The 27,859-nt window shown below is 45.9% G+C and overlaps 1 protein-coding gene across 3 annotated transcripts in view; it reads right to left on the reverse strand.

Annotated features, from left to right (window-relative positions):
• The window catches only part of LOC119219154 (ephrin type-A receptor 7), a 112,046-nt gene that overhangs the window by 14,087 nt on the left and 70,100 nt on the right, over positions 1-27,859 (reverse strand). Inside the window, exons 4-9 of one of the 3 annotated variants that reach the window (XM_037474085.2) lie at positions 25,375-25,530; positions 22,172-22,501; positions 8,100-8,224; positions 5,393-5,657; positions 4,043-4,151; positions 133-258 (exon numbers count right to left, since the gene is read on the reverse strand). In XM_037474085.2, the coding sequence (XP_037329982.2) occupies positions 133-258; positions 4,043-4,151; positions 5,393-5,657; positions 8,100-8,224; positions 22,172-22,501; positions 25,375-25,530 (1,111 nt within the window). Of the gene's footprint in view, positions 1-132; positions 262-4,042; positions 4,152-5,392; positions 5,658-8,099; positions 8,225-22,171; positions 22,502-25,374; positions 25,531-27,859 lie in introns of all 3 variants that reach the window. The other 2 variants (XM_037474084.2, XM_037474086.2) reach the window with 2 other exon arrangements.

Raw genomic sequence — 27,859 nt, forward strand, 5'->3', positions numbered from 1 at the left:
GGAAAGATTGAGGAAGAAACACAAGAGGCGGAGAAGAAATGTAAAGACAACGGGGAGGAAATGTAAAGAGCAGAGGATCGGTCTGGATGGGGGTGGAGTGGGCAAGAGGGGAGGGCAGGCATGCCAGTGTACCTGGGCATCAGCTGTGTGAAGGGAGGAAGAGGAGAAAGAAGAGGAGGAGGAGGAGGAAGAGTGGAGAAGGAGGTCGAAAGCAGCACCACGCTAGCAGGAGTTACATTGGAGGAGCTCGAGCAGACGCTGCTGGGAAAAAAACAAGGGAGAGGAGGGGTGGGGGGGGGGGGGGCCGATGTCAATTGTGGCTCTTCTCATTTCTTGAAAAAGATTGTCAATCAACACATTTTTGGATTGATGATTCGTTTCTCTCAAACTGAATCATGGCTGCTGGCAAAAAAAAATAAACATGCGGGAAAAACTATGAAAACATTAATTCTCTGTTTTGAAAATATATTCTGCAGTTTTATTCATCACTTCATTACATTTGCTTCCCAAATTTATATTTTTTTGCCAAGAATTCCGGAACCATTTTGAGTTTCACATTTCTGAAGAAACCAGATGGCCGGAAAAAATGTGCAGACGCCAAAACACGGAAGAGTCTGGCCAAGTTCTGTCAGCGTCAGATGCGTCTGATCGAATGTTAAATCTTTGAATTGTCATCATAGTTTCAGTCTTTTTTTTTTTGAATTAGCATCGTTTCTACTTATTCACTGTATCTGTCAAGTACAGACAAGGACCCACTCGCTCGGGAACATTAGGGCAGAAAAAAGGAACTGATGTCATGTAGATGAAGCCTATACTCGCCGCATGCTTTTCACTACACACAAACTCTCCTCTAAAAGAAAGTGCTGTTCTGCAAATAAAATGCTTACGAGGTGACACAGCGGAAATGGAATGATATGTGAGCATGAAGGTGACGGATTATGCCAGCAGAAAGGTGTGTACGGCCAAATACATGGAAGATTGGTGAACTTCATAGATCCCCTTTTAATAAAGTACTCTTTTTTTTGTCCCATCAAAACTTTCCTCTATATTTATTCGCAATATTATTCTACCTTGCGCGTGGCAGCTGTAGCAACAGAGCAGCAAGGGCGAGGAACTTCTACAAGACACAACATCATATTTACAAAGGTGTTGTTTCTCTTGATTTGGAGCGAATCTCTGAAACCAGATTCATCAGAACAAATCTTTAAAACATGAGGGCTGCACATTTAATCTAAATGTGAAAAAAAACACATTAAAATGTATATTTATTTTTCAATCAAAATAAGAATAATGACATAGAAATCATAATTCCTTCTAATGTTGGAAATCGAATCGCAAAAGTGATAATGATCGCCATCGCAATTACATTTTTCTTCAAAATCCATCAACGCTGTTTCATTTCAAGGCTCAGGCCGGTGCCTTCTAGACGGGGTTGTACTTCAATAACTATTCCCCAAATCTTCCCCCCCCCAAGAAGTGAGTACTGAGGCCACAGTTGAAGTAGCAAATCTGAAAAAGATGGCTGCCAATACTGCTCCGAATAGGATGAGGTTTGTCTCTCACCTTTATGTGGAAAACACATGACGCTTGTGTGTTTTTGGACAACGGGGAGAACAATGCTTCAAAAAAGACAAAGAGCAAACCTTCCATCAACAGTGAGACAAATGGGCACGCTTGTCGGATGAAGTGTGGCCGCCATCGGTGCGAATGTGTGTGCGACCGCCCGCGTCCCCGCCTCGACGCCTGTGCTGAAGGACTGATTTGCATGTGGCTGCGTGAGCAGGGCCGATCGATGTAACCCAGACCCCTCCAGCTGTGACCGGGAGCCGGCTGTCTTTGCGAACGCCACAGCATGGTAATTGAGCCATCAAGCCATTCCTTCTTTGTCTCTCTATGCAAAAACACGACGAGCAAGTTAATGGTCCAGCAGGGATGAACAACGCGGAGCGCTTTCAGTGAATTCAGTGATGGAAATAAAAGAGAGAAAAGATAAGCATTGTTATTCATACGTGTGTGTGTGTGTGTGTGCTGAGAGTACGCACAGTTTTGCATATTCTGTGGAGTCCTACTGCAATGCTGTTTTTTCAGTGCTGCACACGTGTACATCTATCCCTTCTATTCTTCTGCAGATGCTTGACTGACAGCAGCAGTTTGTAAGGGGATCCTGGTGGTGAAAAGAACCAATTTCTCCACCCGGTTGACTCCACCATCGCACCGCTTGTATTCATGTTGAATCCGTTTCTGGTCTCTTTATCACTATCCCGTCTTTATAGAAGAAGGTAGGTGCACCCGTGAAATCGCCTGCTTTGCTTCATGGGGATTTGAGTTGGCTCAAATGCAGATTGCTGCACGTGTGTGTGTGTGTGTGTGTGTGTATTGTGTGTAGAGGATAGAACAAAAGAATGCACTCAAACTATGCAAACAAATGCTTCCAAAAAATCTCCCTGGACAGATATCTGTTGAATGCCAGCCAAAGGAAATGGGGAAAAAAAAGAAAGAAAATGCTTTCTGGCCTTGTGGGGGAGTAAGAGATATGTGCTCCTCACGTATGTGCACACCACATACTGCGCTAGTGTGTGTGTCCGTGTGGGCGTCTGTGAGAAGCGAGCTGGCAGAATATAGAATTGGACAGGAGTCAGAGAGCAAAGTGGTTGGAACGGGAAGCCGAAATGCCCTCCCACCCCGCTTATCTGCACAGCTGAATAAAACATGCAATATATACTCTGCAAAAAAACAATAAAAGACAATAAACCATGCATTAATGCGCCTGATGTTACGCTAAATGCCAATTGATTTAACGTTTGTGTCTTTTGGTTTATCGAGATCATAAACCTCAAAGACAATGTGCTGCTGTGATACGTGAAGCAAATACCTACAAAAGGGAAAAGAAGGCTTTTGATTATCGGACACGTGTGACATGGGTAAATGTTTAAACGTCCCCACAGCCAATGCTGCTAACCGAAAGAAGTCTAACCCCAATGTCCCTATTAGACGTTGCCTGCTGTTTTCTTTGTAGACTTACTGTGAGCCCTTTAGGAGGACGTGCAGTGTTTCCGGGCTCTAGCCAGCAACTGTACACGCAAAACATTTCAAAGATGGAAGCAAAATGCAGCTAAACGGCCCACAGATCTTCTAAAGCCATGAGGAGGTGTAGAAGTTTACTCTTCCATTACTTGATTACTTGTTATGTAACAAACCAGCTTTAAGCAGCAGCCGAAATTGCCTCGGTTGTGATAGATTCACTTTTTCTAAAGGTTCTACTGAGATACAATTCATGCAATCTAGTTATAAAATGCACTGAAAAAAAAAAGTGAACCTTCTCACTCTTCCTGCAGCAGTCTCAACCGGTAACTTCAACCACAAAACCCTTCCAATTAAAAGAGTTGTTAACACCATGTTAAAGAATTAGGTCACATTAATAGAGGAGGACATGGTGGTGAAATGCAACTCCAACAATTTGCATGAAGTGAAATGCTTTAGTCGTCTCTCATCCTCCACAGAGAGAAATACTGAATTATCGCTGTCCACTCTAATTGTAAGAAACACAAACGGGTTTTGAAAGAGGAACACTTTGGTCGGAGTAAACCAGGCGTCAGCTGTTACGCAAGTGACACTGCGTTAACCTCGCTTTGATCCCCTCTGCTGTTTCACAATTTCTACTCATCTATGCGAGAACTAATTAGACAGCAATGAACTGTGAACTCCTCGCCAGGAAAATGATCAAAGAAGGCTCTGACCCTGGCAACGTTGCTCCCAAACGCAGACGCTACTTCTTTATGCTGCATATTAAACCACAAGTGTTATCGTGTCATTTCAGCCATTCTCTGCAGATTCCTTTCACAGAGGGATTTCCAACTGTCACTGGATTACTGTAATCTGGATTATAACGGGGTATCATGTGACAGTTGACTGGATACGTGTTTGAGTCCACGAGTCCGTGTGTGTGTTTGGGTAACGCGTGTGGAGGGAATTACAAGCTGACAGAATGAATGAAGTGCACAGTGGATAAGGCATGCTTTTACGTATGTGGTCAAGCATCTACCTCCTCCAGATGAGCAGGCCGAGTCCCATGGAGAGCAGCACGATCAGGGCGGCCACGGACACCACCACGATGATGACCACGGGACTCTGTTCGCTGGACGCCAGCGCCACTGGAAGTGAGCAAACCCACTGATTACACACGTGAGCAACAGCTAGCTGGGGAAGAGCCGCACGCATCAGAGCATCAAAACACCGGCAATCACTGCACACATGTTCATTTACTGCATAGTCACACAGCTCCTTACACACGCAACCACACACATACTCATTCACAGTCATAATAACCTTGAACCTTCCATAATGCAGTTTGAACAGCATTTATACACACTGTGCTTCACTAAAGATTCAAAGGAACAGGAAGTATACATTAATATAAGCCAACATGTAGTTCTGCAAGTTATACTGTTGTAGTAATACTATTTAAATAATCTTCATCAGCAGATGGTAGTTTTGCAAGTTTGTCAGTTGTTTTAGAATTATTTTTGTGAACCGTGTCATCTATTATTTAAAACAGCAATATATATTTAAGTATTCTCATTTTTAACTGGATCAGCACGGCTATGCTGTCCTGGGACACCACACAGCATTCCTTTCATATTACTGCACATGGATCTGTCTAAAGGCTTACTAAGAAACATCCTTTTTTTATTTTCTAAATGAATGTGTTATTCACTTGACAATCACACGTTCCAATCAAGTGATTGTATCATGAGTATCGTTTTGGATCGCTTTGCGTGCTTCTGTTTTCCACGCGGCTGTTAGAGGTCATCGCTCATTTGACTTTTGATCCAGCCTGAGGGGAATGAAGCAAACTGAATATGGTAACGAAAAAGTTATCCTGCAACAAAAGACTCCTCACCCTGAGGCCAAAGAAAGAAATGAGAGACTCTACTTTTAAAAATGAATAAATAATCTTTGGTAGAGTTGGTCCTTGGCCAAGATAGTGTTCTGGGCGAGTTACACAGTGAACAAATCCCTTTCCTGGGTAACTAAAACATTTCAAACAAAGGATTCATGTGCAGTACAAGGTTTGAAACCCACTAACACACACAAACAAACACACACAGAGAGTCCCAACCGGACCCTGAGGTGGTACGAGGGACACAAAAAACAACCATTTCACAGCTCCTCGCTAAAGTCTTGCGTCCTCACACATAATCTCAGACCGTCTCGTTCCCCCCCCCCACCCCCTCTCTCTCTGTGTAGCAGCAAGCGTTATTGTGTGGGCTGGCCAGGTGCCTCCGCCACACAAAATCCCCACACGCCAAACCGCCCGGCGGCATTGGGTGGAGGGAGTGAAGAGAAAGTGAGGCGGAGAAGGGAGGGCGGGGGCGTAAAGCGGGCTACTCACACTCGCCAAGTGTCTGCAGCTCCAGGGGAGCGCTGTACGCCCCGTAGTCGATGGGCGGCGGAGAGGAGGAGGAGGAGGAGGAGGAGGAATTGGCGGAAGAGGACGCCGAGGAGGATGACAGAGGGGAGGAGGACAGGGGAGAGGAGGGGGCCGGCGTGGAGAAAGGGCGGATGAGGAAGACGTATGTGGTGCCAGGCTTGAGGTTGTTGACGCAGATCCGCGTGGCGGCCGTCTTCACCGTAGAATAACTCTGGTCCTTTTGTTCCTGCAGGGACAGAAAGTGCAGTGAGAGGCAGAGGGAACAACAGAGCAGGAGACGCGGGGGGGGGGGGTGAGCACGGGAGGAGGAGGGAGACGAGTAGGTGGAATCCATTTGTGTGAGGCCTTGTTCATTTCCATGGCATGGCATGTACTGCTGAGAGCCTTTGGTAATGTTTCACTTATAAAAAGCCGGAAACAGAGATTGAGAAAGTTTGTCAGGAGTTGAGACGTCTTTGGTTGAAGCCTAACACAATAGAAAAGTAAAGAAAAACAGACTGCAGTCAAAGCACGGCTCACTAGAGGGATTAGAACATTAATCAAACAAGGGGGCTCGTTGGTTCTCTCTGTGAGAATGACTCACTCACACAAGCGGACACGCTGGGGTCGGAGAATCGGTGACGTTATTACTCCACTACCGGTCTGCTGTGTTTGGGTCGCTGCTGTCTTGGCGCATCATTCCTCTGCACGTCGAAAAAACATCGCTCACAACGAGCTCTGATGATAAATCAGATTTATTTTTCAAGCGTGCACACAATGATTCTTTCGTCATTGCTTCAGGAAAATCACGGCACGAAGAAAGCAGAACAAACGTCAGAGAGAAAGTGAACGGCAGCTACTTTACACGGAGCTAAATGAAGTGAATAAAGTACATGAAACGGAGAAGAGACGGACAGGTGAGGATGGAGAGGAGACTATTAGTGGGAGGAAAACAACAGTCAGAGAGACACTTTGGGACCAAGTTCTAATAAACGGAGGATGAATCATCGTTAGTTGTCATCACTGCCGTTGCAGACGTGTGTGATTCAGATTAAAACATGTCGTTGAATGTTTAGCAAGGGATTTCAGAAATATCAGTATACGTGGTTCCATGAATAACTGATAAAAAAAGAAGGAAGAGAAAAGCTATACACTTACTAAGCAAAGCAGTGTTTCATACTTTAATGGGCACTTTGCTGCAGTGTCGTTGTATTGCCTTTTCATTTCATGGCCTGTCACCAATTTTCCTGTCTCACTCTCGGTTATTCTCCACCTAGCCTTTACTCTCTCTCTCTCTCTCTCTCTCTCCCTCCCTCCATTCATCCGCCTCCCCTCGTTCTGCCTCTCGCCTCCATCTAGCTTCTACATTTCATTTCTCTCCATCGCTCTGCTCGTACAAGCTTCGTTCCACCAAGTCATCTGTCGCTAATACCCTTTCTAACCTTTTCTCTCCCTCAGTTATCACACAGGCCCCCTCATTATTGTCAGACTGCTCTGGTGGATACCTCTTGTTATCTCTCCTCTCTTCTCGTCTAAATCGCGGGGCTTTATTAAATATGGTGATGTATAGAGAAGAGGGGGAGGTGTGATAATGCCCGAGTGTGACACACTCAAAAGGCCTGGCGTTGTAAGAAAATACAACGTATGAAAACGTAGAAGTGCGAGCGTGACAGCTGTGGTTTACGTGCATGACGGATTCACTGTGAAGACCACGGCTTGTGGACGCAATCTGACCAAGTGCCACGTCAACGGAGCGCAGCGAGGCCGCTGAACGCACAGTAGTTATCTATAAAAATAAAAGGAAACGTGGCAGTAATGTGGACTCAAGAGTTTTACATAATGACATTGAACTCAATTAAATAACACGGGACTTTTTTGCAGTTTCTCAGTAATTATTTAATCTCATGGGAGGGTTTGTAAAAATAGCACCTTCCATTTTCCTTAAAAGTTTCATGTATCAGTGCTACATTAAACCTCACTCGTGATGGGCTGATAATTAACATAAGCAAAAGGGAACAAAAAGATCGTTTGGAAATCTGTGCGTCGCCATAAATGGAACCCGAATAATAGCTCTAGGAAGTCAGTTGCTGATTTTAATATTTGACAGCTATATAAAATATGAAAAAACTACGACAACGTCATTTAAATTCAAAATAAACATTTGAATACCTTGCATTTTCTTATTTTGGACTTCTATTCATGGTGTTTAAACTAAAAAACACTAAATTATGCTATTTTTTTAATTGGGTTCCAATGGGCCTCTGACTCATATAATCCAAACCCTTTTCAATAAATACAGCGTTGTTGGATCTCAGTGTTTCCCCTACCATTGAACAAGTGGGGCGCCCTGCACACGTGCACGTATACACGGACACGTGCACGTGTGTAGGTTGTAAACCTAGAGGGAAACACCCCAAAGTCAAAAACCTATGGTTACTTATGGCAAGTTTCCTCCCACTTTACCAAACACAAAAAAGACCCCAATTCATAAAGGAGACTTTATTTAAGAGCGACTTGCTCATTTACTTTGATCAATCGCTTTAATCTAACTGTGCTAAATGAGACATTTGTTCAAGAATATGTAATGTAAGTGAGACTGTATTTAGAAGACTTGGTTAGAGAGAATTAAAAAAATAACGGCAGTGAAAAGCAGTGATAGGAACGGAGTCTGATGAACCAGTGGATGTACCTTCTCGTAATATTTGACCTCGTACTCCGCGCGGCTGCTATTTGGGTAAGAAGGCTCCCTCCACACCAGCGTTATGCTCTTCTGCTCGATCTTCTCTGCTCGTAGTTCGCTGATCAGAGATGGGGCTACAGAGAGACAAACAGAGAAAACAAAGCGGGACCAGTATTAGGAATATAAGAGCTGGAGCACTTTCACCAAGGGCATCAGAAACTGTACTCTCCTGGATTTCCTGTTTTGACAAACAGGGAGGGAGGAGTGCTGCACATTCCAGGGAGGACATTGCTAGAGATCCGGCATTGATGTGTTCAGGAATAAATAAATGTTCATCTGAGGAGGAAGTGCAAAAGGAGGACAGTTTGGTTTGGAAATCCAACAGGGCTGTTGGCTTGAGCGGAGAGGAACAAAGAGAGTGAATGAACAAGGACAAGAGTAGGTAAAAGAGACGTAATGACTTCATTATTGAAGCCGAGCCGTGTGAGAGCAGACGGCTCCATGAATGGCTCTTTGTCTGACTGAGTGTCTGTGTGGCATTGACCAGCGGCCCGGGTCGGTACGCTGGGATTGACAATAGATCAATACAGGTATGGATTCACTGACAGGTCTGCGCTGATACGAGGCTGAGACCTCTCTTACTCTGGACTCAATGTTTCCTCTACAGGTCTCTCTGTGACCAGACCGAACCGGGAGAGGAGGAGCCCCGGTGTAATTGAGCCTGACAGATATTTCATCTCTTATTGATCACAATAGAGGGAGCAAAATTGGAGACGGATAGTGCGGTGCGAGGCAATCCATATTTAGGTGCCAGGTGTGATGGAGGGCCGTGCCACGCAAACAATTTAATTACCGGGAAAGAGAAAAGTTCTTTGTTTCTCTGTCAACAAATGACAGGCGGCCCGGTGTAGGAGATCCAGCAAGCACCACCCACTCTTGCTTAAGTGCTAATTACGCCATGTATAATGAGGTAGCAAAATGGGTTGTCACTCAAAGATACTAGGCAAAACAAAGGGGTGCAGTTAGCTAAGTCACAAGGCCTTTATGCGATGAAGGAGTGCTGCCGTGAAGGCCATCAGGTCACGGGAATACAAGGTGTCCTGAACGTAACCGTACAACCATCGTCTCCTCAAGGAGACCCGTCTGTGAGCCAGCTCTCCTCAGGCTGTCCACGGCTAGTCCACACACACACACACACACACACACACACACACACACACACACACACACACACACACACACACACACACACACACACACACACACACACACACACACACACACACACACACACACACACACACACACACACACACACACACACACACACACACACACCATAAAACCATAAAAAGGTAATATTGTAGACCCCACCACCCATTTTCCCCATCTTTCTTCAAAGTTATGAACTTGATTTTCATTCAGTTGTTTTTTTTTTTTATTCCAAATTAAATTTAAAAGATCTTTGATTCGATTCATGATGTATTTCTTTCTATGGCATTTAATTCTCCTCTAACTAATTTCTTTCAATTTCCTTCTGTCACTGATTCTGTTACTTCTATTTTTATGCCACGCTTTCTCATTTCACCCTCAGTCACCTCATCAGTTGACGGCTCCTCTTCCCTGCTCATGTCTTTCCTGACCTTTAAACATCAATTCATTTCCTTTCTCTGTGAAAACAGCCACTCTAATGAATATGTTGTGCCCGCCACTCACACAAGAGTGGAACCATGGGAGCAAGTACTCCACGTACACACACACAGCAGCCAAAGCATCTGCTCCTTTCAGTCCTCCTCTCTAACAGTGGGATAATACAGTCATTTTAGGCAGCGGATCAAAGCCACACTCTGAGATCCTGCTCTCACCGGGTGTCCATCTCCATCCGCCTGCGAGCCAATACAGCAAAATACAGGTATTATCTATTATTCATGGCGACTTCTGTATGTATCGTGCCATCTATCATTGCATTTTAAGTCAGTCCACCCCGACGGTACGGAAGAAATCCCAGACAGGAAGATAAAGCAGCGTGAGTCTACGTGTGCCTCGTGTAAAATAGAAATATACTGTAGCTCGGCCCTAAAAAAATATCACTATACTCTTTCATTTTAGATAGTATAAAAATAAGTAAAAATATATGTTTTATTTATAATGATGATCAAAAACCAGTTGGACCGTGGACCTTTGTAGTTAGTCCTGACATTTGTAGTTAGTCCTCAGTGTGCCATTTCAAATGATTTTTTTTAATTAGTAAATACGATAAGATAAAAACATCATTTAATACAGACACAGCACCCGACTGGACCAAATGTTACCTGAGAAATAGCACTCTAGTGATGGGCTCTTGTTTGTCTGTTCTGACAAGATAAAAATATTTTTGGCCCCATTATTATATTTTAAAAAGCAGAAACGCGCATTAAATTGCTGAACAACCTCTGAAGATGACAAGTTTTGTTTGGGGCCCCACAATGTTTTGATTTGTTATTGAAAAAGAATTGCTCTAAAACAGTAATTCAATGGCTCATTGGGTTTGTTGTTTGTACAGAAAACCCTTTAAATGCCAATTAGTGTCTTTTCTAAATAAATACTTTGCTTTGAGGCATCAAGTTGTACGATTCCCACATAATGCAACATAGAAGGTAAAAGGGAGAATAGAATTGAAGCAGCAGGAGAGATGCTAATGAGCAGCGTACCGAAATGTAAGTAAACAAGAGAAATGACACTTGGTGATTAATAAATATATATATATATAGGCATTAATTGGATTCCACAGAGGAAATTAACTGCAGCCTGGCTCCTTAGAAAAGAAAGCAATTATTCCCACAGCACACAAGAAGCAGCCAGTGGCTAAGATGAAAGTTGTGAGTGAAAGGCAGCTCTCACAGAAACGCCACCTTTCTCCCTGCCGATCAAACACCAGCAGAGCAGAATGGAACAAGAACTCTGTGTCAACCAGCCTTCTGCAGGCTATTGTTCTGGGCCAAATGATGCAGACAAGTGGTGGCAGGCAGCAAACCAACCAAAAATAACAGCTCAATCCAACATGTTCAAAACAAGTGGGCATGATTATCATACGAGTAAACACACAAACACACACACACACAATCAGCTGAAGGCTCAAATTCAAAAGTGATACGCCGGTATAGATTATTTCTACATCTACAGCTAAAAAAAGAGTGGGTTTGTACATGTGTTGCAAACAAACCAGCAGTACGTGAGCTTTTTGCAACATGCACAATAAATATGATGTATTTACCTTTCACAAGTGCACTTAGTAGATTATAGCAAACATTTTGCAATCCGTGGCAGGAACCTGATTCCAGACCAAAGCATGTGTCAATCACTCGGGGTACCGACCGGACACTCGGGGGTCAAAAGCCAATCAAATGAAAGTGTGAATGACCACAACCACAAGGGGGTCAATAATCACACACCAAGGAGCCCAACAACATTAGGCCGATGGGTCCAGCCAGCAGTTTGCACCCACCAGACCAAATACATATCCCCCTAGCAGAGACACTGGAAACAAATGTGCAGTGTATCAACTCGGAAATGTCTTCTAGGTACAAGAAGTCACAACTAATGATGAGAAAGGTCAACTACATTTCTGTTTGCCCATTACCATTTCAAAGCAATTTGGGCATCTATGGTGAATATGGAGACCACAGAGAAATGGTTACTGTGTGGAAATAATCGATTCCAAGACATTCTGACACGTTCAGCTGGCATCGACGCGGATAGCAAGCGCGCCCACCACTTCAACTCACACAAGAGTGTGTGGCAGCAAGTGGCGGTTAGTGCTGGTTTTGGCATTTGCATTCGAGAGGAAGAAATCTAAGCCGACTACCGTCTGAAATGGCTTTTGTAGTCGCGTGTACGTGCACACAGGGACACAGAAGAGGCGCAATGATTTTCACAATTAATACAGGAGAGGCGATGGCCTCGTGGGCATTCACACAGGCCCTCGTCACATACAGCTCCCGATGACATCTAGTAGGATATCTTTGCTGTGCTCACACACCGATCACCATTCAGATAATGATCCACGGACTTCAAAGGAATGCTCTGATGAGAGCAACAAAGTGAGGGATGAGGGATGTAGAATAGACCGAGTTCGGCAAGAAATGGCAAAGAGGCAGCACACAGCTGCACCTCTCAGTGCTTAAACCTGACCAAGCAAAGGTCTCTCTTCTTCTTTTTTTTGTTTTTTAGGCTTCAGCTGTTGGAACAGTCTTGAGAGTGATCTAAAACATATCATCATTCAGGAAGGAGTTTTTGACTTTGTGTTAAATCACTGTGAGCTATTTCTTTTTATTACTATCGACTGGCTCTGTGGCAGATTCTTTTGAATCAGAACTGGGTTACAAATAAAATGCCTTATTATTATTATTATTATCAGTATTACCCCACTAGTGACAGTTTTTGACTTCAGCTTGCAGTCAGAACCATTGCGTGTTTTTTTTTTTTTTTTTTTACATTTAAGAATTTCACATCCAATATAGGTTTACTTGGTCTTTAGGTGTACTTCTGCAACAAAAATACTTTTTTTAGGTAGCAAAAAGCAAGGCTTTTGGAAAGAAAATGCTAAATCAAGACCACCAGTGCATAAGGAAAGGCTCACAGCACACAGCAGTACATGCTGCATTATGGTAGCACAGAAGGCCCGAACTTGTTACCATGAGCTGCGAGTCTCAACACCCACCCCTGAAGGCACTGGAGGTTACGCTTGCAGCTTGGCGCTCGGATCTCCTTGGCAGGTAGGTCTATGAATAGACCGCGGCACAAAATGGCGGCCCCCGCTAGAGGCTCCTGCATCCGCGTGCAAAGAGGCAGCGGAGGTGCAACTGGCATCTCGGTGTCCTTATCAAAGGAGACAGGCACGAGGAGCGGCTCTCCCCAGGGGCTGAACGCGTCGCAGTCATCTGTACTTTCCCCCTCTTTCTCTTCCTAACTTCTGTGGGTCCGCTCTCTCGCTTCCTCCCTTCTCGGGGGGACTCCGCTGTTCCCGGCAGGCCTGTTTGTGCCTCTGCTGAGATGACATCCATCTTCTCAGGAGGGGGGGGGGGAGGGGGGCGGGCGGGGTTCATTGTTCTACTTCGCACCACGTTTGCCTCGCATGCAACTTTTAATATGCAAAGGTGCCCAGGAGCGCGTACAGAGCGAGAGGCCGCCTGCGTGCTCCGAATGAGGAGGCAGGATTCAAGGGAGTGTGTATTATAATGTGAATAGGCGGGAATTGAGAGAGCTGTATCTGCCATAAGTGTTTCTGTTCAAAGGGTTAATGGGAAGCGAGAGTGTTGTTCCCTCTGGGCACGGCACCTGTGGTTAACCGGGTAGTGACTGACGGCGGAGGAGTTGCACCATTTTGTTTCCTTTCCTGTGGCTTTCCCCGGGGCTTTTTATACTCCTACTGCCACAAGCATTTCCTGTCAGTGGCTCTGAAATGCCAGTGGCGCGTGCATTTACGTGTGTATTACCTTAATAACACCTTCAAAGTTTCAAACGGCAGAGAAGTTTTGCGAGGTCGACTTTGGCAACTTTTTTCAATCATCGTGAGTCGACGGTAACGTGTGTTTCGGTCAGTGTAAAAACCACAGTGGCCCTGAGAGCCTGAAGCACGGCATGTACTCAAAAAAAAATCTTCACCAACTTCACACAAACATAAACACAAATATATTAAACTCCCTCTCCCTATGGAGGAGCCTGTGCCGCTATACCTTTGTTTGAATTGGCAGTCTAATAATAACCTAAAGGCCAACGCAGCTGATCTGCATTCACCTCCCACATGCAATGCAGGTGCTACCAAAGATATCTTGTCATTTTGCGGCGTTGTGGCCGTGTGGCGTGTGTTGAGCTCTCAGGGACGCCATGAAGAGAGAGCTAATCAGGAAATGAGTTGTGTACCACTGCATTCACTGCAGTTCCTCGCCGGAATCTACTGAGATTGTAATTATTTAAATTTCCTGCCGACAGACAACCTGAAGCTTTAATGCTGCTCAACAATCATTTGTGCTTAACATTTCTGCAGTTTTCTCTTAGCTGGTAACAATGAAGAAATGCATCCATACACTGACAGAAGAAAAAAACACAGGCTATCAGCAGCTCTCTGATGTAAGGAAAAAAGCATCTAGCTGTTGCTAACAAATCAAGAATAACAACGAGTGACCCTGCTACAGATTACAATGGCATAGCTCTAAATCTACCTATTAAGGCATCAAAGAACAGCTTTAATCCTCTTTCACAAAAACACACAGGAGACGTGGCTTTATTCTGAACGGATTGCGGCAGTACTCTGTCATGTATAAAGACAAACTGAAAGTTTAAAGTCTCAAGATTTCACGCTTCACCAGGTGGTCATGTGTGCATGCACGTGATTGCTACCAGATCTAATGATGTCGTATACAAGAGCAGCTTCCCCGCCCAGCTGTCACCGTCTTGCAATGCGTCTTGCCGTGACAATCGGCGGCTATCGCCCCGCCCCAGCATTGGAGCACTATCTGGATAGCGCCCCCCCCCACTCCTATATGCCACTAACATCTAATCTGCCCCATCAGCACCCCAACGCCTGAACGCACCGTTCCAAATGCACAAATGTACACGCAATTATTCAGGTATCTGTGGTTTTTATCTAAAGGACCGGCACCGCACACAAGCACACATTGTGATGCTTTTTGTCTGTGAGGGGGAGGAAAGACACCTGAATGAGGCACATTTCCATCTAAAGCACAAGATTACATGTTGCAGGGACTTGATCCACCTGCATGCGTGTGTCTTCATGTGTGTGTTTGTGCAGCGGAGAGGAGCGTCTCGATGATGGCATGATTAAATGTGTCAGTCAGTCGGTCGGTGGGTGGGTGGGTGGGTGAGGGGTAGAAGGACCAGAAAGGGGAGCGAGACAAAGAGCTTCTCGCTGCATGACATATTCAAAAGGGCTTGATCAACATAATCCAGCTGTGCATAAACAACATGAATATCAGCTTTCAGTGAAAGGCAACACACTGCTGCACACGCACGCGATTTAGGTCAAATGATAGAATGTCTGGTCATATTACAGGATGATTTTGAAAGGAAAACAATACAAGGACTTGCTGTATATGTCAGAAAGTCCCGTTAGCTAAACCTGGCATCTCCCACTCCCACCGGGGGGGGGGGGGGCGACTGGGCCCAACTTGCTCAAACTGCCCGTGACAGCTGCTCGCCGACTGATTCCGAACACTCTCCGGGCCCAGTGTGCTTTAGCTTCCAGGCAGAGGCATGGTCTGATCACGACACATCCGCCCGCAGCCTCCAACAAACACACACGGCGAGCGGCTGACCCGAGCAGGCTGCAGGAGATGGGCTGAGAGGGCCCACATCGCTCCGTCTGCCCTTGCTTACTGGCAGAGAAGGCAGCCGCATGCACACAAACGCTATCTCTCTACACCTTTCCTTTATTTGCACGGTGAGAAAGATAAACATTAATATAGTGCATGGTCCAGGTTTGGAATAGGCGGTAGTGAGGGAGTATTCAGTCATTTAGAATAGTTACACTCATTCACCTTTGGATGTACATAAATACATCAATACTAGTGACATTTACTTATAAAAATGTCATGGAAGTAAGCACGAATTATTATTATAATGTAAGAAATAAACAAAACTGTCAAGTACTGATTATTCAGAAAATATTATGAAGAACTGTATATAATATTACTATTATTGCTTCAATGTGGAAGTAGAGTAGAGAAGCATTTACTGTTGAGATTGTAAATATTTAATATAACATTATATACAGGAGCGTGTAACAATAAATCATATTTATTGAGCTGATGCAGGACTCTTGGTTCCCGTAACCTCTTGGTTTGTATAGTAAAATAGTAAAGGTTTAGATGTATTGTTTTTGGAGGTGTGCGCGTGTCCTTGTGTGCGATGTTCTTCTGATGAGCCGAACCGTCTGGCTCCGAGTGCGCTGTCATTCCCAAAGACAGCTCTCTCTCTCTCTCTCTCTTTCTTTTTCTCTCTCTCTCTCTCTCCCCTCGCTCCCCGCAGGGCGCCGCCAACGTCCCCTACCCTGCGGCAACACACGCCACGAACAAAAGATGGCACACGCACACAGACGAGCTCTCGACGGAGGCGCGATAAAGACCTCGCAGCGCACAGAAATTACAGAAGAAAATGCATTTTGAAGTTTGATCTTTTTCTTTATAGTCTCTTCAAAACAAAAGCCTTGTCCTGTTTCTCTCCCCTACTGGGTTTGGCAGAAGAGCGTCATCAAAGACAGCCCTCAAGTCTTTCATAGAACTCTGATTATGAGGATAAGAGTGTGTGTGTGTGTGTGCGTCATCAACTACCTCAAAGCGTTGTTTTTGTTCCTCAAACGACCAGAAACAGCCTAAAAATCCACATACTGAGCACACATACTAACGACCCTGAGAGTGCCTCTTCATAGTCTCCAATTATAAGGCAAGAGGTAGGCAATTAAAATTCCCATCACAGGGTGAAAAAGCATCTTAAGTGGCAGGGCTATAGTCCTGAAAAGTAGCTTGATGACTCTATTCATTTGCTGCCTGCTGAAGCTTCACCTTCCCATCACTTCTAATTAAGGAGGCAAAGAGGATCCAAACGCCTCTATGCAGAGGGCTGGAAGAGGGGAGAGAAGGTGCAGCGGGTGTTGGAAACAAAAGTGACAAAGAAGACGATTTCGGTATGGTTGACAGAGAAGGAGCACTCATTAAGTGGAGGAAAGAAAAGAAAATACTTCGGTCACAATACAGGGAAATTGTGATCCAAAATGAATTCAGGCTCCAACTTATGAATATTCAAACGGTTAAACTAAAACGTGCGCTTCAGAAGTCAATCAGAGTTCTTAGAAAATCAACAGTCACAGACGGCTCCATCGTTGGGTTTGGCCTCCTTTCATATCATTCAAACATCCAACACTGTCTTTTGGTCCCAGGCTTAAAGCTCCACAGAACACAGCATCAGGGGGTGTAAATATTCATACCCAAATAGCATAGATTAGTAAAGAATGTCATGTTCTACATGCTTTAAACAATTTAAACGTATTGAGTATAGAGACAAGTGTTGCAGAACAGTAATATTTCCTTTCCTACACCATTATCAAAACAATATAATAACGTGACAACTTTCTTCAGGTCGGACCCCTTTTTATTTGGTTAATTTCAGTACATTTAGCTGATTGTTATGTATTTTTTTTGGTGGTGGTTTTAGCCGTCCTGTATAAAAGCCTAATTCCGCTTTTACTGCAGCGGGTGAGACAGTCTGCTCCCAACAGGTCTGGTGCTCCTGGGCCTCCCTTCCCTCCCTCCCCTCCCAATAATACCAACTTGGTTGCATTATGTGTTTAATTATGAAGGTCATGCAGACTTTAAATGTTAAATGTTCTCACAGTAAATAAGTATAATAATAATACATTTTTTGGTTTATAGTAGTTTCAGAGAATTTCCACTCTAGATTCCACTGCATTCCCCTGAAGCCTGTTCCCCACAGCATAAGAACTTCCTTCTGTGGTTTTCCTACACAGTACAACCTGTGCCTCTCATTTCAACCCTGCTCGATTCTTTCTTCTTTGACTCAAAACAGTGCTGTTCTGTTGTTTTATAACTTAAATCCACATGCCAAAAACTTTGGAAATATAACATCATATTTGTTTAAAGGCACCAAATGGTTCTGACAAAAAAGTTTCTACTGCTTGCACACCATTTGAAGAATTAAAGTTTTAAAGCTTTTGCTTCCTTTCTGCTCCCAATGCCACAGCGCTCACCTCTAACCATCTCTCCCCTCCTATCCTCATCCCTCTCTTCTCTCCTCCCTTTATGCATCCACCTCTCAGGCCCATGTAACTCCACGGGGACCAGCCATCTGAAGCCAGGGCAGTAATCCTCTCAGGATATTGAAATGCCAATCCTTCCTGACCCGCACCTCCACCCCATCGCCACAGCCTCCCCACATCCCTCTCTTCTTCCCTGCCTCAGCTAAAGCGCTTTGGATGTACCACTGGGGGCCAGGACATTCAACCTGAGTGTGTTCTGATCTTACACACACACACATCCATCCACAGGCAATATGCCATAATCTCATCCTTTCTTGCCCATACACGAATCAAGCATGAAGCAATGCACAGCGAGTTCTGCATGCAAGCATGGTTAAGCATGCACATTAAAATGCCCTCCTGCACCTATAGCCTGGTGCACGAAAGAGCAGAGACTCACACATGCATCCCTAATCCACAGCTGGATAAGGGGCCCCATGAGCCCGGGAGCAAAACCTGATCCCTCATTTACCGAGCCCATGCCCCGTCTCCTCACGCATCTCCAGTCATGTTTCTACCCACAATCCCTCTCGCTCCCGTTTATCCATCCACCCATCCTTGACACACCATGCAACACACCCCCTTCCCCTTGGTGGCCTGGAGAGTCCTGATAAAACCCCATCTGTCTGAGAGAAAGCCACTGCTCCCCTGTGCATGTGCAAGCATTCGGAGAAGAGAAGAATTCAATTTATATTTGGTTTCAAATGGAGGATTTTAATGTCACCATATTGAAGATGTTTTTTCCTCAAGTAACAAAAGAAAAATCTCATAGCATCTGCATGGATGTAAATGGACCCCCTGTGTGTCTGTGCTCCTTTTTTGGCCTTAATATAGCACACGTTTGCACCTTGGCTCCCAACTCAGGCTGTGCCCTTAAATCCTCGGGCTTTCTTGGCCCTCTGCTGCCGGCTAAACCGTGCCACCCGCTGCTAACAAGCTTAGCACAGGCTGAAAAACAAATAGAGTACAGTAAGGGGAGATGGGGGGGAGGGGGGGTGGAGGATGGGAGGATAGAGAAGGGAGGAGCAGGAAGTCGGTCGCTGTGGTTATATTTACAGACAGGCGGCGAAGATAATAAAAAAGGGAAGATGGTGGAAAGAGTGCAGTTGAATGTAGTGGCAGCAGAAAGGAGGAAGGGAAGAAATTACCATCTAAAAATAGTGTGTTTAGCAGGAAAGAATGAGGTGGGGGAAATGAGGAAGGAAATAGAAGGTATAATTTCTTTTTTTTTTAAAAAGGTCATAGAGATGATGAGGCGGCAAGAGAGAAAGCGAAAGAGAGCCATCCCTGCTGCAGTATTCATAAAGGTCAGTGAGTCCTGACGGTGTAAAGACCCGGTGTCCAGTCCGCACGCACGTGTTTGGACACAGCGCTGAGTTCTGTTCCACAGAATGCTTGTATTTATTTATTTATTATCCTGGGCCTCACCTGGATGCTCACTACTTCCTGTGACTGGGTGGACTACAGTGTTATCCGTGCACAGAGGTAGACGCAACGCAAAAAAACCTGTCTCCCTCGCTGTCTGCCTCTCACACACGGGCAGCGTTAGACACCACACCAAACGTCAGTGTAAATCCTCCCCGACACGGAGAGTCTTCTGAAAACGCACTCCCGTAACCCCTTGTCCAATCCCTCTGGGATGACACGGTTAGCAGGACTCCTCACACCCTAATACCCCGTGATAGCCGCAAATCGACGCCGCGCCAACTGCTGACTGCAGACGGACAGGGAGGAGGGGAGATAACGGGGGGGGAGAAAGGTTGAAAGAACTGTGGGGACAGGAAAATAATCACTGGCAGGTTTGTCCTTTTTCTCATTACGGTGTCCCTAACCTCGGGCCTCGGAGGCTTTTTCACCACCTCAGTCCCTTCGGGGAGCTGGAGGCGGCTGCGTTGGATCTTTTGAGCCGTGTTAGCGTCGGTCGGGCTATCGTACATCATGGGGCCGGGCCGTATGGGCCACAAATTCACGTCCCCGTATTTTGTAAGATCCTGGCCGTTTATATCACTATTTGTTCGATTGACGTCGAAAAAGAACCCCTTTTGGCTTCCAGAAGCGACAACAGCGGGCTCAACAAACTTTTGTTTTGTTCCTGATCCGCTTCGTTGTGTTGTGGTGTTTTACCCCGTGAGAGAGCGTTAGTTGTGGGTTATTAATTGTTGTTCACTCCATCATCTCGACACGCGTAAGCGAGGTAGCTCTGACCGTTGCTCCCTCAGCGGTCAACGATGAACAATACAATCTGCTGCCTGCCTAAGAGCGACAACACACACGTCGCGGCTTTGCACCGGTTATGGCAGTATATGAAAAATTGATACCATATGCATATTTAAAACTGGCATACCGGTTGAACCGCCCAACCATAAAACATTACAACTATGACACATCTTGTAAAAGAAGCTTTGCGGTAAACCGTGAGGTATAAAAACATATTTATTTGATAGTCTGTATTTAATCTCTCTCAAATATTGCTCAATGCAGCTTCAAGTTTTAAATGACTGTAAATGGAATGCAAACAACTTGACAGCGGTAATGGTGTGAAGATTGTAAATCACAGATTTTCCAAAGAGGGAGGATTTTAGGCTTTTAGTACATTTAATTGAATAGGAGGTTGTGTCTTTCATGTGCGGTGATGTTGCCAATTGTCCGCACCACAAAACTTGTGAAACTTGCGACCTTGTTGACCAGTACAAATCTGAAAAGCAGCAGATAATTCTTTGGGTTCAGCATCATGGTTACACAAATACAAACTTAGTATGCATCAAGTCTGGGACTATCTATCAAATAGGTTTTTTGCATACTGGGCATAATCTAAAATATTGGTCCAGCTCAAGTCTGTAGTGCAGCACAGAGATTGGGTGCTTGCACATAAAGCTGTCTCGCTCACTCTATGTGGTCCTGATGTCCAGATGTTACTCTTACGTAACACTTACAGTTGGCCAACCAGAGAATCTGGGCCACTGGCGAGCACATATCCACTACAAATACGCACAACATCAATCTCCCTAAAGCTGAAAAATGTCCCATTTTTATGCTTATGAACCTCATACTTCCTTATAGTAATGAAGCCAGAGTGTCACAGCATACAAAGTGTTGTAGCTCCACTGAAGCTCGCCCAAGACCCACGCTGAGTGCTGCTGCCACCTCAGCACTCCAGTATGACTAACTGCTCTCCTTCATTAGGAAGCTCATTTCTTCTAAGCTCATTTCCAATCAGCAGTGAAAACCAACGCCGCCGTCCTCACTTTCTGCTTCCCCCGTGCTGCACCTTTCAGCCTCTCTGCCCCCCCCCCCCCCCCGCACGCCTCATCACGCTATCACTCTGTTCAGAATAATATTCATTTCAGCAAATAAGCAGTAAATAAAGCTTTTAGAAAAATAGAATTCACATTAGCTATGACAGGTAACTGTTGGTGTGCATTTGGGCAGTAGAGAGTGTTTCATGCCCGGAATACGTTCTTGTAAATCTTTCTGTGTGTGTGTGTGTGTGTTTGGTCTTTTCACACTTGAGCTCCTTCAAATAGTGCTGTTGCAGAGCTGGTTGACAGGGCTACTTGGCAAAGTGCTTTTTAAGCCTCTGGCTAATGGTCTGCTGAAGACTTCTGCTGATGAAAATGAGATCACCTCCACCGCGCGAGACATTTTGCTCGGTATGCAATGGCAGGCACACTGTGGCGGAGGGAGTGTGTGTGCATACACACAAACGAATAGTCCGTCTGCTGGATACACGCTTGCATTGGGGAATGCCTCTGTGTGTGAACAGCTGTATAGCGACCAATGCGTGTTGAAATCTACATGTCTTAGGAGCATATTCAAGGGTCACTGTGGGTCTGAGAGTGCGTATGAATCTGTGAACAGAAGGCGCCTGCATGTACTGTATGTCCTCGAGTGAGAGACGTTATAAGTTACACAGAAAAGAACCTTTTATTGTATTTTTTTTTCTGGCCATCTTGTAAAAATCCTTTCCACGAAATAACTAAACAGCACAAATATTGCATCCTTGTGGACTTCCCTTAAAAGAGGCCTACTACAAGATATTCAAATTGAGAAACACACGCAGTGCAGGCTGAGCTGAGCTCAGCCTGCACAGCGTGCTGCTATGTGCCATTTGAGCACTCCTGCTGCATTTTGGAAAATGCGGCGTGAACTCTTTCTTGCTCAACTGTTGTTTGCTTCCTGACTCTGCGGTTTTACTGTGAAATGGGCAAAAGGGCCCTTTTCCCTGTGCAGGCTGTCATGTGCCGTTACCCTCAAAGGTCTAACTGGGACTCACCCGGCAGACTCGTGGACACGTTGACCTGCGTGTAGAACCTCTTGCTGGGCAGCAGCTCCGAGACGCTGTTCAAGGCCTCCACAGAGAAGGTGTAGTTGGTGTTGGGGAGGAGGTTGACCACGGTCACCGTCCTCTCCGTCAGGCCGACCTGCTGCGGCACGAAGCCGACGCTCGCCCCGCACGGCTCGCACTGCCTGCCGACGCACCTCCGGCAGCCCACGCTGTAGGTCAGGTCCACCCGGCCTCCTGCGTCGGACGGCGCCGCCCACTCCAGGATCAGCGTGGACTGCTTCAAGGTGTAGACCAGGTCTCTGGGCGGGGAGGGAGGCCCTGGAGAGACGAGAGCAAGAGGGTTTGGGTTTCCATTTCGGTGTTCACTGTTACACCCGCAGTCTTTTCTGAGTGAAAACAAAAAGGAAAGGCAGTTGATCAAACGCATTCCTCGCGTCTGCGACCGCTATGCAGCAAGTGAAGAGGATTTTAACTTGTGGAGTGGTGTCACCACCACATGCCAGGCAGCCTTCTTTAGACCCAAACTTGACACTCACGAAACATGTCCATTTTGTGCAGATGTCAACAATGCTGCATGGAACAAATCCTCCACATTGATCAGTAAATAAAGGTGAGTGACCATGGATCATGCATCTCACAACTGTCCGAGCTGCTCACTAAAGATACGTGAATACATCACTGTTTGATACACAGGGCTTTGGGCACCAATAGTCATCCGATAAATGTGAATTTTGAAGAATTTTTGATATATAGTATTTAAGAGGGCCGTAAAATGTCAGCTTGGAGGACTGTATGTCATCACTTAGTCAGTGTCCTGACTTACCTCGGCCTCTGCAGTTTAAGTTGCATTAAGAGGTCATGCATTTTCCACGTGTCACTGTGTGTCTATGTGCATTGTAATGAATAAGTGAAGGTGTGCGTGCTGTTGCCCTCGTCGCACGCTGCAGCTGCGTCCTGCTCTCAGACATGTGGGATCAGAGAGCATTCAGCGTGTGAACCCACGTACATGCAGATTAAACAGAGACACACCTGGGCCTTTTGGTGCCTTCTCTGCCCTGTGGTCCCTCTTGCTCTTGTAGTTTCTCTCTGCCATCCTTATCGTGTCGTGGATATTAAAACCTGACCTGCCAAACGATTCAGCCTCTCCCTTTCCCCATATCCTGCCCTGTTCCGTTCTCCATCGGTTTCTGTCTTCCGAGTTCACATGTCCATATGAATGACCCTTTGTCTCCCTCTCCACTGCTGCTCCAACAAACTGTCAAATAATATCAAGTAAGAACTTTCTCTTGATGTTGTATTTAGAATATTGGCGTTCAAGCCTTAGAAGAGTCTGCATTCATGGATCTCTCCCAGCGAAGGGCATTTATGGCAAAGGGAAAAGAATGAAATTGCACCAGTATTAGTCATTAATTGCATATAGCCATGTACATATTAAACCTCATTTGTCTAACATAGTCCCCCTTTTATTTCAATTCTAGATTCATCAGGCTGTCTGCCTCTCTCTTTTTTCATCCTCACCCAGCAGTGGATTAGCCAAATCTGGGGATGATCATAATTAGCGAATCAATAGTGTAATTAATGTGGTCATTAGGCTGCGATAAATGTTATCACAACGGGATCAGAGGGCTCGGCGATCAATACAGTAATTACACCTCCTGCATTGCAGTTACTATAAAAGACAGTATGACCACACACACATATGAGCGGGAATGTACACAAAGTCACCTGCACAGACCTTGTGACCCTCACTACCTCGAGTGCTCACAGGCTATGCAGCCCATTATTCCTTCATCTAATTACCAAGCCATATCAATATGTTGCTCTGCACGCAGGAATCAATAGGGCTGTACCCTGCCTGCTCTTTGTCTTATCGGCCTTGTAGTGCATCTTTATTGGCAAAGAATGGCGTTCGGTACGTGAGACGGTGGGTGAGGAAACGCAAGAGGCCGGGGAGGAAAGTTTTTTGCATGAGGACAGAGGGGCGGGGCTTCCGATTGACAGAAGGATGAATGGGGGCGGTAGCACGCGCAAACAAAAAGACTGAGGAGGGAGGGAAATGGGAAGAGGCGGAGGTGCCAAGTGATGATAGCAGAGCTGAGAGAGATAGAGGGGCGGAGAAAGCGTGGTCAAGGGTCAAGAAGGAAGAGTGAAGGGGGTAGGAAGAAGACGGGGTGGTCTCGTCCAGGGGGCGGGGCCATGGATGTATAGCTGAAAAACGTCCTGTAATGTCAGCGTAAATATATGGACAAATACATCATGTGGACCTAATGTTAGGAGAGATGGTAGGAGGAGTTGAAGGATGGTTGGGTGCTAAAAGGGATAAAGGCTAGGAGACAGACAGAATAGCTGCAGTCGATGGACACTTAATGTGTGGACAAGCAGAGGTCAGGAGAAGGGGGGGGGGGGGCTTCCACCTAAAAACATCGTGACGTGTATGATCAAGCGGATGCTCCCTCTATTGAAGAACTGCAGATTTTGTAAAACAAGAAAGGGAAGGATCTGACACCGTTATAATATGAAAAACCTCAGAATAATTAATCAATATAAATGTCTATCTCGTTTAAATAAGACAGCAAATGTTCTGTGTTTGCGGTTGCAATTAAGCGAAAATGAGAGGAAAGAAATCCTTTGAGCTGGTTGCTGTAAAAAAATAAATAAAAAAAAAACGCTTTGACCAACTGACAACTTCATCATCAATAGATGAGCACAAGGCGCGTATCTTGTCTCTGGTTTCACACGGGGACGAATAAAGAAGACACCCGGCGGGTTTCTGGATGGATTTTTGGACTGGAACTGGTTGCAATAGAAGAGGATACGGGGAGAAGGAGAGCTGAGGGTTAGGGTGAGAGGAGACATGGAAATCAGGTGCTGAGGAGGAGTTGGAGAGGTCAGATAATGAGGATAGATGGCGAGACAGAGGACCGAGAAGGTGGGTGCAGGTCAGACAAAGAGGCGACGAAATGAAAAAAAAAAGAGGTGAGAGGATGAAGCGATTTGGATTAAAGGAAGAGGTTAAAGTCTTTAAGGACAAAGAGACAAACGGCAAGGGCAGATAAACGAGAGGCTGAACTGGTGGGCGCGATAACGATTGGCTCACAGTGCTGGCTGGCTTAATGCAAAAATGTGTCTCGATGAGAGGACAGAGTGCGTGAGTGATGCGGCGAGACGGACACCAACACATACAGTCTTACTTGTGCATGGTGCTGAGGGTGTGTCCAGGGGGGTTCTGAAGTGGTCCTCCTCACACACGCACACCACAGATCCTTCCTCCTCTGATACACTATTGGCAGGACAGGGAAAACACTCCTGCTGCCTGGAGGACATCTTGTAGGACCCCCGGGGACACGCTGGTAAAAGAACACACAGAAAGACAAAACGTTAGAATTCTCTAAAAAGATATTTTTTCCCACCCGTCCCTCGGTGCTTCCATAGATGTTGCTAGTACTGCAAAGGAAAATTCCAAACCTAAAGCATTTCTTATTTAACTTGCATTTTCATTTCTTGGCACAAAAGCTGCAGCACAACACCCAAGGAAAGAAATCTCACTTTCAATCCACGGGAGGGAAAATTAAGTATAAGTCGAGAAAAGTCCAGAGGGAAGTATGATTAGGGGAGAAAAAAGAAGTGAATATTTTATATCTAAAAAACACAATGCGCAGGCACAGCTATTTGTTTTGTAGTTTTTTCACATATCTAACTTTATTTGCCAGTTTTGTGAAGCATCAACTAATCCACGTGCAGCGGGAGGGAGGCTGTGAACCGTGACAAGGTGGGCGGGGCAGACGAGCACCTGTGACCCTGTACGTGCAGCACGCAGGAACGCACACCGAGAAGCAGAAGCCCATCAAACAATGTGCCACACGCTTACATAAAAACGCACTCAAAGCGGTTATTTTACACCCGCCTTCTACACAGTTTCATTTTCCACGAGCCGCGCCAACGTAGCAGGTGATAATGGGTGTGAAATCAGGCAGCCGACGCTCTTGTGAGACTGCATTCCAAACAGCGGGGCTACATTAACAGCTCTCTCTCCTCTGAATATACCTCTCTCTTACCCCGTGGCAACTTTTTATGGCTTGGTTTTTCTTCTTCTCTGCTTTGTATCGTACTTCTCTCTCCTCGCCCGTCATCGATGTGGTTCACGATACAATTGGATTGTTAAATGAGTGACAGCACCCCTTTAAATAAGTCAATCCCCACACTGAATACATACCGAGGGCCACAGAGCGCCAAACTGTGGTTACCGACCAGCCGCCATCTCCCTTATCCGTGTTGAGGACGGCCTCCGAGCAAATCAAACGGCGTTACCAAGGTTACGCACTCGGCGGCTCCCGTCTTCAGTTGATTGCAATCTGCAAACCACGCAACTGCGTTACACCAAATGCCACACACGGTCGGCCCCAAGCATTCAGCAGCAATCGTCCGAGGTTGTCGGCTGACTAATATCGGCGAGCTGCCGAGATGAATCATCAGCTCCTGTTAACAGGGTGAGTCGGTGATTTCAGAGTGGGGTTTTGTTTAAGACAGGTCTATCCCACTGCTGGCGGCGTGTCACACTAGAGTCAAAACGTGGGGAGGAAAGGTAAGCCCAGGTGAGGCACGCACACACACTGGACGCCAAGGCACAAGCGAAGCCGGCGTTGGCTTATTAACGTTCATCGAGACGAGAGGATAATAATAACTCGGGGCCCCGTGTTATCCCGTCTCCGTTACAGAACACACGCACAAAAGGCCTGCCATCACACATCGATTAGCAGGCCGCGTCAGCCTCTCACAGCGCGTGTGTGTGTGCGTGCGTGCGTGGGGTTTTGTGCTCTGTGTACGTGTGTGTATGTCTGGGTATCCGAGGCTGTAAGAACCTTGTAATCAACTTTCTAATGTCTGTCATTACACAGAGAAAAGCCTTTCGCTTTAAGCTCAAAGCACAGCCAAGCATGGGCACATAACAGGAAGACACACACACACACACACACACACACACAGCGAAGCGGCAATGGAGGAGACTCTTTCTTCCCTCAACACGCCAAGGACATCAAGTGTGAATAGCCCCCCGAATCATGCATAGATCTATAAAGACAGAAATGGATTCCACATTCCCTCACTACCATTGTTAAAAGCAGGCTGTAGCGGCCTTATCTCTTTAATTCAGCGTGGATACACGTTTAGCCAACCCGCCGAGGACCTGTGTGTCTAAGGATAGGGGTGTATCAAGACAATATGTGCTGCTCAGATAACAAACGGAGCAGGCTCCGGACCCTGCACATCACTGTGTGCAGCATCGGGACCATCGAGGGCACAGCGACAGCCAGTGGCACCAAAAGGTCGCGTCAGTCAAAACGGGCCGCCGGCCACCTGCCGACGGGAGAACCTTTCGAAGGCGTCCAACAGAAGGGGGGGAAAAAAAGACTTGTAACGGAGACCACTCCAATCATTGGTTCATCCCATCTCAGCCATTTCATTGCCAAGGTACGTTTACAAACTGAACTGGAAGAGTGAGCATCACAGAGAGAAAGGGGGAGGAGGGGAAGGGAGAGGGGGGCGGGGGAGGGGGGGTTAGAGAAATAAAGAGACAGAAGGAGAGATCTGCCAGGACAGCTGGCAAACCAACTGATCAATTTGTCCCATGTGCCAACAGGGAGCCTTGATTAAATGAAACATGGCAGCGCGCACGCACAC

Source organism: Pungitius pungitius, chromosome 17 (genome assembly GCF_949316345.1).
Source record: "Pungitius pungitius chromosome 17, fPunPun2.1, whole genome shotgun sequence".
NCBI lineage: Eukaryota > Metazoa > Chordata > Actinopteri > Perciformes > Gasterosteidae > Pungitius > Pungitius pungitius.